The following is a 10,204-nucleotide window of genomic DNA, read 5'->3' on the forward strand; positions in this document are numbered from 1 at the left end:
CCACGCCCTTTCAGAAAATGAACTTTTTCTCTTTTAGAGTATAGTATTCGGATGACAAGAGGGTCAGGGGTGTGTTTGAAATGGTGGTATGATTTTTTTTTTACAGAAAAATATATTATTTTTATTTTTATTTTTATTTTTATTTTTAATATTAACATATTAAAATTATTAAAAAACTTAAAATATTAATTTGATAACTGCCGTATTCCTAAACATTCACTATAACCCTAACCCCTTTCATTTTAATGTCTCACAATTTTAATTCATAAAAGGATGGCTGCTGCAACGAAAAACAATTTCTTCTTTTTATATTTCAATATTCCGTTTCTCATTAGAAACATGCAACTCTTTCTTAAGAAACAGATTATGAAATTTCTAATACATCCTTTGAAATAACATTCATCGGTAATTTCATGTTTTGTTGCTAATTATATCGATAAAAAAAAACCCGATAGTTTTACAGTTGGATAATGCACGCTAAAAAAAAAGTTTATCACTAAAAATATATCGATGGAATTCGTCTGTCTGTAATTAATTGTGGTATATACAATAAATATTTTTTAACACTTTATAAAATACCGATGTACTAAATTCTTTCTTTTGTAGAATTGTCAATGGTTGTGGCATATGCAGTCTCTGCTTCAAAGCTGACTTATCATAAAGCCAAAACCAGTCTCCCTCAGAAGCTCTCTTAATCATCCCCTAACGCCAGCCTTACCATCTTCAGAAAGCCAAAACCAGAATCCCTCTCCCACTTTCTTTTGGTTTCTCCCCTTTACGGTTTCCTCTTCTTTTCGATCTGTCAACCCCCACCGATCACCACACTAAGATCAAATCAAACTCTTCTCCTTCTCCCTCTTGGCCAATAGCAACACCAGCTGCAACCAAATCCACCCGAAAGCCAACAAACCACCAGGTTTTATCCGCGGTAGCAAGTGAACCCACGCACCAGCAAGTGAAGGTGGCGCGTGGCTACACGCGCCGTTACTTTTCCACCACTTTCAAGAGTTTCCCAGTACCATTCCTATGCTTCCGAAAGACTCCAAACCCGATTCCTTTACTTCTGGGATACTTTGAACGCTTTGAAAGGTCGATTTATGAGCTCAAATTATTTTTGAACAAATTGATTATAAATAGTGCGAATTTAAGACAGGCTTATTGTTTTTGTATAATATTTAGACTGCATGGACATTATTTAATTGATTTATGTTCTTTTCCTAGAAAAATAAGTCTTTTTTTTCTTTTAATTCAAATCCTAGTAGTTATTGGTGTTAAATTTAAAAATATCAATTCTATATTTATGTTAAAGTAAAAAATATCAACTTTAATATTTATTAATCAAAGTAAAGTCAGGAATATCACACTTCATTGGTTAAGTAATATTTATTAACATTAGAATTGGAATTATTTATAAGACAATCTTGTATTATTTTAAGATAAAATTAATAATGCATAGTATTTTTTTTTTAAATAACCAGTTGTCCCGTGTTATAGAATTTATATATATATAAAAAAACAGTGGCTTGATTACGGTGGGAGTTCCAAGGTTTTGACCTTGGGTTGATGATTGTGATGGCAATGGGTGTTTGTTGAGTATGGAGAGGACACTGGGTATGATGGGGAACTGCTTCGAGTCAATTGGTTACTGTGATTCTATTTGTTTTTATGTTTTAAATTTGAAAAAAGAAGAATTAAATTTAAAAAAAAAATTAATTTTTTTTAAATTAATTTTTTTTTATTGTTTTTAGATTATTTTGATGTACTGATATTAAAAATAATTTTTTTAAAAATAAAAAAAATATAATTTTAATATTTTTTTAAATAAAAAAATACTTTAAAAAACAACTACAATTATACTTCTAAACAAGCCTCTTCGTCATGGTGGTGAATTTTCGGTGATTTGTGTTGCTGGCTGGACTGGGTAAGGGTGACAATAACTGGTTTTAGTCGATGTTAAGTGGTGACTTGGAGATTTTTGGCTGAGAAGATGATGGTTCCTCTGCCTCTTTTTTTTTTTTGGAGATTAATGAGTGACGTTCATATGATTAGATTTTATTAATATCAGCACTTTGTGGGTGGTGAATGGTTGTTTTAATTTTTAAAGTGTTTATTTTAAAATGTATTAAAATAATATTTTTTATGTTTTAAAAATTAATTTTAATATTAATATATTTTTGAAAAATTTAAAAAATATTAAAATAAAAAAATAAAAATTTTTAATTTTTTTTATATACTCTTAAAATAAAAAACAAACTTTCCCTGTTGGGACTTTAACTTTTATTAACGTGACATGTGATTATCACCATCAGTTATTCTTCTTTTCATATTTCAATATTCCACAATTGGAGTAAAAGGAAGGAGCTCCTCCATGTAAAAGGAAGGACAACTCTGTTGCCCAAAATAATTAAGAGCAAGAAAACCTTATCAGTTGTCATAAAAATGTTCGCTCTGAAATTCTCCATATTCCTGCTTTCCTTTGCAGCCCTCACGGAAGCACAGAAAATCAAATTCCTTTATCATGAATGCTCGAACACAACCACTTTCGTAAGAAACAGCCCGTATCAAGCCAATTTAAATATCCTTCTCTCTTCACTCGCCGGCAATGCAACCCGCAATGACATTAACGGATTCTATAACGCCTCTACAGGACATGAGGTCTATGGCCTCTTTCTTTGCCGTGGCGATGTTAGTGTCGAAGTTTGCCAAGAATGTGTGAACCTTGCAACAAAAAATGTAGTCAAACGGTGTCCAATCGAGAAGGAGGCTATCATATGGTATGATCTGTGCTTCCTGCGCTTCTCAAACAGTAACATCTTCTCCAGCTTGAGCCAACGCGTGCGCTTTCCATGTTGAATTCACAAAATAAAACTGTTGATGTAGAATTTAACAAGCTACTGGTGGATACTATATCTGATGCTGCTTATGCAGCTGCAAGTGCGCCATTAGGTGAAAAAAAGTTCGCAGCCAAAGAAGTTTCTTATACGTGGCTTGAGTCTCTATACGTTCTTGTGCAGTGCACACGGTTATCTAAATATGATTGTAATCGGTGTCTTCTACAAGCTAACCCCTACATATCAGTTTGTTGTAATAATAATCCAGGAGGAAGAGTCATATATCCAAGCTGTAATCTTCGATTTGAAATTTATTCATTTTACAACGAAGCTGCCGTCGTGGCAATGTCACCACCACCACTATCCACGTCAGTTGTTCCTCTGTTCTTTTTTTTAAGATTAATGAGTGAGGTTCATTTGATTAGATTTTATTACTATCAACACTTAGGGGGTGGTTAATGGGTGTTTTTAAAGTTTTTTTTTAAGATGTATTAAAATAGTATTTTTTATGTTTTAAAAATTATTTTTAATATTATTATATTTTTGAAAAATTAAAAAAAAGTTAATTTAAAGTAAAAAAAATAAAACTTTTAATTTTTTTTTAAAAATACTCTTAAAATAAAAAACAAACTTTCCCTGTTGGGACTTAGTTTTGTTAAGTTTTATTAACGTGACTTGTGATTATCACCATCATTTATTCTTCTTTTCATATTTCAATATTCCACAATTGGAACTCTTTCATAACGAACCAGACTATGAAAGTTCTCACTTGACTTTTGCCATTGATTTGCCTTAAAGAGCTCCACCATGTAAGAGGAAAGATAACTCTGTTGCCCAAAATAAGATCAAGAAAACCTTACCAGCTATCGCAAAATGTTGACTCTGAAATTCTCCATATTCCTGCTTTCCTTTGCAGCCCTGATGACCATTAACATCACGGAAGCACAGGAGATTAACTACCGTGATCATTTATGCCCAGACACAAACACTTTCGTAAGAAACAGTACGTATCAGGCCAATTTAAAAATCCTTCTCTCTTCACTTGCCTTCAATGCAACCCGCAATGACAGTAACGGATTCTACAACGCCTCTGCAGGGCAAGATATCGATGAGGTCTATGGCCTCTTCCTCTGCCGCGGCGATGTTAGTGTGGAAGTTTGCCTAAAATGTGTGAAATTGGCCACAAACGATATAGTCGAACTCTGTCCAATCGAGAAGGAGGCTATCGTATGGTATGATGAGTGCTTCCTGCTCTACTCAAACAGTTACAGTTACAACTTCTCCAGCTTGAACCAACAGCCTGTGCTTTACATGTGGAATCCATCTGATATAACTGTTAATGTAGAATTTAACCAGCTTCTGGTGAAAACTATATCTGATGCTGCTAATGTAGCTGCAAGTGCGCCATCGGGTGAAAAAAAGTTCGAAGCCAAGAGAGTGAATTATACGTGGCTTGAGTCTCTGTACGTTCTTGTGCAATGCACACCGGATCTATCTAAATATGATTGTAATCGGTGTCTTAACCAAACTCTCTCCGACCTACCAATTTGTTGTAATAATAAGACAGGAGGAAGAGTCTTATATCCAAGCTGTAATCTTCGATTTGAAAATTATTCATTTTACAACGAAACTGCCGTCGTGGCAATGTCAACACCACCACTGTCCACGCCAGTTGTTCCCCTCCCTCCATCTCCAGGCTCAATAGCAGATGGAAAAGGTTCTATTTTCTTCCTTATCATTCCAAAATCCTTCTTTATCATTTCTTTAATATGAGATTCTGTTATCTTGAATAATGATGTGCAACAAAAACATTGTCACTATGAAGGAGATGGAAGCAAATCGATGTGGATTAAAGTCGGTGCAGGCCTATCCGCAGTTATTGTTGTGCTATTTTTCAGTGCTTGCACTTACACCATGAGGAGAAGGACGAATCTGAGAACAGGTATACATGTGATATGTACCGAAAGTCCTGGTACTAAAAATTTTATATTATATATATGAACTACCTAGTTAGTTTCTATATACTTGCAGGTGATTTCCAAATATTTTAGAGATATAATCTTGACAAGAAATTAAAATTCTGAACACCTTTGAATTTGCAAATATGTTGTGGTTAAGCTTGAAAAGAAGACCAAATTAGGCAGTGATTGAGTAATTGGCTTTAATTCCGTAGATTTTTCTCTAGTCAGGTCATCATCTGAAAAAATGCTAGTAGGTAGAAGGTTAAAAACAGAACAAAAATTGAAGTGTCGAAACAAGATATACATTTACATGATGTTCGAAACCTATATAATCAATTATTAGCACTTCACAATATCTCCTGCAGAGGAAATAGGAAATATCCAAGAGGAACAATTACTCGACTGGGCAGGACGAGCAACTGTTGGGGACGATTATTCAGACAAAGATATTCAAGGAGAGGTGACATCCCAGGACCTCCCTTTGATCCGGCTAGATGTTATAAATGAAGCTACAAAGCAATTTTCTGATGAAAACAAACTTGGTCAAGGAGGTTTTGGCCCAGTATACAGGGTAATCAAGGCTATCAAGTCAAGTACTTTATTCATTACAAAAACAAAAAACAAAAAACAAAAAATCGAATTCTGTTATTTGTCAATCTCTCAATACACCAATTCGAAAATGCATCACACTTTGGCCCACAAATATTAATGCTTATTAGAATAGTTTGTGCTCAGGGTACGTTAGAGGATGGCAAAGAAGTTGCAGTTAAGAGGCTCTCAAGAACTTCTGGTCAAGGACAAAGAGAATTCCTGAACGAAGTCGTTTTAATCGCCAGATTACAACACAGAAATCTTGTCAGACTCCTGGGATGCTGTCTGGAAAAAAATGAAAAGTTACTTATCTATGAGTATATGCCCAACAAAAGCCTTGATGTCATTCTTTTTGGTTAGACCCCTAAACCTGAAACACCTGAATCTTTGCACTTCGTAACAAAGACCAGAAATTGTAACTGATTTGATTTTTATGTTGATGCTACTCAGGTTCCAGCAATGGAGTCCTGCTTGACTGGCAAAGACGCCTGAGCATTATCAAAGGAATTGCACGGGGGCTCTTGTATCTTCATGAAGATTCTCGGCTTAGAATTATTCACATGGATCTCAAAGCAAGCAACATTTTGCTTGATTATGAGATGAATCCAAAGATATCAGACTTTGGAATGGCTAGGATTTTCGGTGGAAATCAAAGCGAGGCTAACACGAATAGAATTGTCGGAACTTAGTACGTATTACTACATTTCCATTCCCACAGTGTTATTGTTTTCAATTGTTTGGAACAAATGGATTTTCTTTTTCTTTTCTTTATTCATGTGAAAAAGCAATTTAATTTATTCTTTCCGTCATCACGGTTTTAATATTATTTTAAAGAATATTTAATTAAACTAAAAAATTTATATGAAATATGACAAATATTATTTTTTCAGTAAGGTGGCAAAGGTTCACAATGGTGCATTCTTCACCGATTTATATGATGCAAAAGAATTTTGCTAACCTTTTCAAGCATATAAAGCAATTTGTTTCCTCTTGTATCAATTCAAAACAGTGGATACATGGCCCCAGAGTATGCTATGGCAGGACTCTTTTCTGTAAAATCAGATGTTTTTAGTTTCGGAGTGTTGCTGTTAGAGATGATCAGTGGAAAAAAGAACGTTGGCTTTCATCTTTCAAAAGAAGGCGAAAGCCTTCTCACTTTTGTAAGTTACAATTCATATCTTTCTATCCAAAAAAGGATTACTAGCAATGATTTTTGTTATCTAAATTCAGGAAGTCTCTCAACTTTTCAGGCATGGAAACTGTGGTCTGATGGTCAAGGACTGGAATTGATGGACCCTATGCTAGAGAAATCAAGCGTGGCAACTGAGGTGCTGAGATGCATCCACATTGGGCTGCTCTGTGTGCAAGAGGATCCAGCAGATAGACCCACAATGTCATCTGTGCTTCATATGTTGGCAAGTGATACCATAACACTCCCTATCCCTAAACAGCCAGCATTTTCTATCGGCCGATTTGTTGCCATGGAAGGTCAATCCTCAAATCAGAAAGTTTGTTCTGGCAATGAATTAACCCTTTCCGTTTTATCACCACGGTGACTGTAAATTATGTTTTAAATTTAAGAGAATGAAGTTGTAGCTTCTTCGACTGTTTTTCTTTACAAACACAGACATTTCCAGACAGATATAAACATATCTTCTTGATTTGTTTTTCTTCGCAGTCTGAGAGCTAATCTTACATACAAATCATATTTCATGATACAATGGAACCTGAAATCTTCAAAAAATCATTTATGTATATATTAATGATTGAACCAAAAGTTTCTATTTATGGCTGCTCCAGTTTATGGGCCTCTGAGGCCTCCTTGCCCTTTGCTTGTGACTAAGTTTATGCCCAAAGAAACCAAATACAGCATCAGTGACTTCTTTGTCCAGGCATCAATAACCATCATTAATATTGCCCCTTGAAGTCAAGAACCCAAACAAAGAGGAAGCATCATTTTTGCTATCTTATCTCTGGAAGGGATCCAGCCCATTGATCATATTTCCATGAGCTTAAGGCCTGATAAAGCCATAAATATCTGAAAAATAATAAATGTAAAAAGATTGAATGTAAACCCTCGGTTATAATTTTTCTAGGTATTTAAAAGATGAGAAATTTAACCAATAGTAAAATGGGTTAAATTAAATTAAAGAAACCTAATCAAGATAAAAATAGTGAAATTAATGAAATGAAAAGTGAATATAGTACTAAATCATTGAAAAGAAAAACATTTGTGAGGACAAAATGAATACGTAAGATCAAGAGAGGTCAATATTCAAATAACAGAAGGTTGGGAGTTTATGTATAAATGATGAAAAGGGGTGGGGATAAATGTGCAATTAACAAGATGTTAGAACTATAAATATCATTCTATTTTCTCTCTTGGAGTGACTGGCAAGAGTAGGAGAGAGTTTAGAGAGAGGCTGGAGAGAAGATATATTGATGGTAAATCAACCGACAGCTATAACTCCACCTTCCACCGTTGGATCAGCACGATATTCGAGTATGTTGTTCTCATCCATGTCGTGTACATTGTCACCGTAGGGATTTTCTATATCAGTCCCCGTTTGAGAGATATCGAGGGAGGAAAATATTTGGGAAATACACTTCTGGACAGTCTTCTTTGTTGTCTGTTTTCTCCTTCGGCCACCGTTGGATTAGGCTATAACTTGAATATGTTGTTCTTCCTGATTTTGACTAGATTCTGAACGGTGGAGATCTGAAACAAACATTTGGTATAGAAGTTGTATATCTCGCACAGTAGGTCTGCAAGTTTGAGGTCAGTTCGGTTAAACCCATATTTCTGGAAATTTCACCATGTGATGAAGTTAATATTTGGATATGTTATACTCATAATAATGCATTATAACTTGACAGTATAGATTGTTTGGAATATTATTCGTTTGTTATTTATGGTTTATAGGAACTGTGTCAAGGATTGTGTTTAGAAGAATATTGTTCGGAAAGTTTGTAAAATCGACAAGAATGTTTTATTTTGACGTTAAGAGGGAAGATTGAAATAAATAAGATAAATTGGCTCTTATAAAGATATTCTTTTTTTTTTACAGTCTTAAACGATATGTGATATGACTAGGGGTTGAGATGATAGAGAAAGAGTTAAATTGTGGATGTTGTGTGTAAATGGAAAGGTTGATGAATCTGGACAGATTCGTCTCCTAACATTTGGAGAGAATTCGAGTAGGAGGATGAGAGAATTAAGATCAAGTTTCTCATATTAATTATAGTTTTGGATGTTAGCTAACTAAGAAATTGGTCTTGCTCAATATGGAGCTGTAGAACCCCAGCTATGGGTCATCAACCGAGATTGGGTCTTGACAGACCCTGTAGGGTAGTGTTTGTTGATGAGCAATTTTGACTATCTCAAAGGCAGAACTGGGTTCTCCTTCCTTCAAAGAACTTGTAGCCTCGTGTATTAGCTTTCCAACAAGACTAATCTCGCTTGAAACAGAGTTCTATAAGTCTAGATATAGTTAAAAAATCTGATGAATGTTTAGACAGTAACAGTTCAATGTCTAGATAGTAATAGTTGGACAGTAACAGTTCAAAGTGTAGACAATAACAGTTCAAATGTCTAGACAGTAACAGTTCAAATGTCTAGACAGTAACAGTTCAAAGTGTAGACAATAACAGTTCAAATGTCTAGACAGTAACAGTTCAAAGTGTAGACAGTGACAATTCAAATGTCTAAACAGTAACAGTTCAAAGTCAAACAGTAACGGTTGGAAAAGTCAAACAGTAACGGTTGTAAAAGTCAAACAGTAACAGTTCAAAGTCAAACAGTAACGATTGGAAAAGTCAGACAGTAACGGTTCAAAGTCAGACAGTAACAGTTGAAAAAGTCAAACAGTGATAGTTCAAGGTCAAACAGTAACAGCTCAAAGTTAGACAGTAACAGTTGGAAATTGGACAGTAACAGCTCAAAGTTAGACAGTAACAGTTGGAAATTGGACAGTAACAGCTCAAAGTTAGACAGTAACAGTTGGAAATTGGACAGTAACAGCTCAAAGTTAGACAGTAACAGTTGGAAAGTGGACAACAACAGTTCAAAGTTATACAGTAACAGTAGACTTTCACGTGAATACTATATAAAGGAATTGAGTCATATGAACACTTGCACATTGAGATACTAACTCTGAAAATATACATGATATATGTATGTATGTTATTATGAGGAAATGAACATGCATAAGAAAGTAACATATGAGTAATGGATGAATATGGATTCTCTATAATATCGGCCTAAAGGAATGATAACTATGGTTGGATAAAGGATGACAACATTAATGGGTGTAATGAGAAAAACGTAAGATATAAAGAAAGAAATGATTGAAAGAAAGATTTATTAGCTATTGATATGATTATTATAAAACATATCCTTGAATGAGGAGAATTTATGAGATGAGTCTGTGACTGTAGGAGGGACTACCGTGTGGTGCAACAGCAGCAACAGGGGAGCACAAGTAGAGCTTCTACTGCAGGTAGGTGACTTTCACCTTCCTTTTAAATAATGTTGAATATTGAAAATACTTTATCATGAATATTACTGTATTGTGTTAATTCAGATACCAGACTATCAAATGCTTAAATGTTAACAAATGAATGATTAGCTTCAGTTAAAGGCATCTGAAGAGATGACCTTGAACATTGAAATACCTTATCATGAACGTTGTCGTATTGTGTTAATTTAGATATCAGATTGCCAAATGCTTAAATGTTGACAAATGGTTGATTAGCTTCGGCTAATGGCATCCGAAGGGATGACCGGGACAAATGATTGATTAGCTTCGGCTAATGGCATCC

The 10,204-nt window shown here is 34.6% G+C and overlaps 1 protein-coding gene and 1 pseudogene across 1 annotated transcript; both read left to right on the forward strand.

Annotated features, from left to right (window-relative positions):
• Positions 1-2,439: 2,439 nt before the first annotated feature.
• On the forward strand, positions 2,440-3,290 carry LOC133703620 (cysteine-rich receptor-like protein kinase 25; annotated as a pseudogene).
• A 349-nt stretch (positions 3,291-3,639) lies between these two features.
• Positions 3,640-6,981, forward strand: LOC133703374 (cysteine-rich receptor-like protein kinase 15). The gene is made up of 7 exons (XM_062127853.1): positions 3,640-4,548; positions 4,657-4,773; positions 5,158-5,363; positions 5,528-5,738; positions 5,834-6,071; positions 6,393-6,543; positions 6,634-6,981. The coding sequence occupies exons 1-7, from the start codon at positions 3,705-3,707 to the stop codon at positions 6,937-6,939; spliced, it is 2,073 nt and encodes a 690-aa protein (XP_061983837.1). The 5' UTR covers positions 3,640-3,704; the 3' UTR covers positions 6,940-6,981.
• Positions 6,982-10,204: the final 3,223 nt, after the last annotated feature.

This window comes from Populus nigra, chromosome 9 (genome assembly GCF_951802175.1).
Source record: "Populus nigra chromosome 9, ddPopNigr1.1, whole genome shotgun sequence".
Taxonomy (NCBI): Eukaryota; Viridiplantae; Streptophyta; class Magnoliopsida; order Malpighiales; family Salicaceae; genus Populus; species Populus nigra.

Coding starts and splice junctions, on each gene's coding strand:
- LOC133703374 (XM_062127853.1), top strand. CDS start 3,705: ATGTTGACTCTGAAATTCTCCATATTCCTGCTTTCCTTTGCAGCCCTG. Junction 4,549..4,656: donor CTCAATAGCAGATGGAAAAG/GTTCTATTTTCT, acceptor GTCACTATGAAG/GAGATGGAAGCAAATCGATG. Junction 6,072..6,392: donor AATAGAATTGTCGGAACTTA/GTACGTATTACT, acceptor AATTCAAAACAG/TGGATACATGGCCCCAGAGT.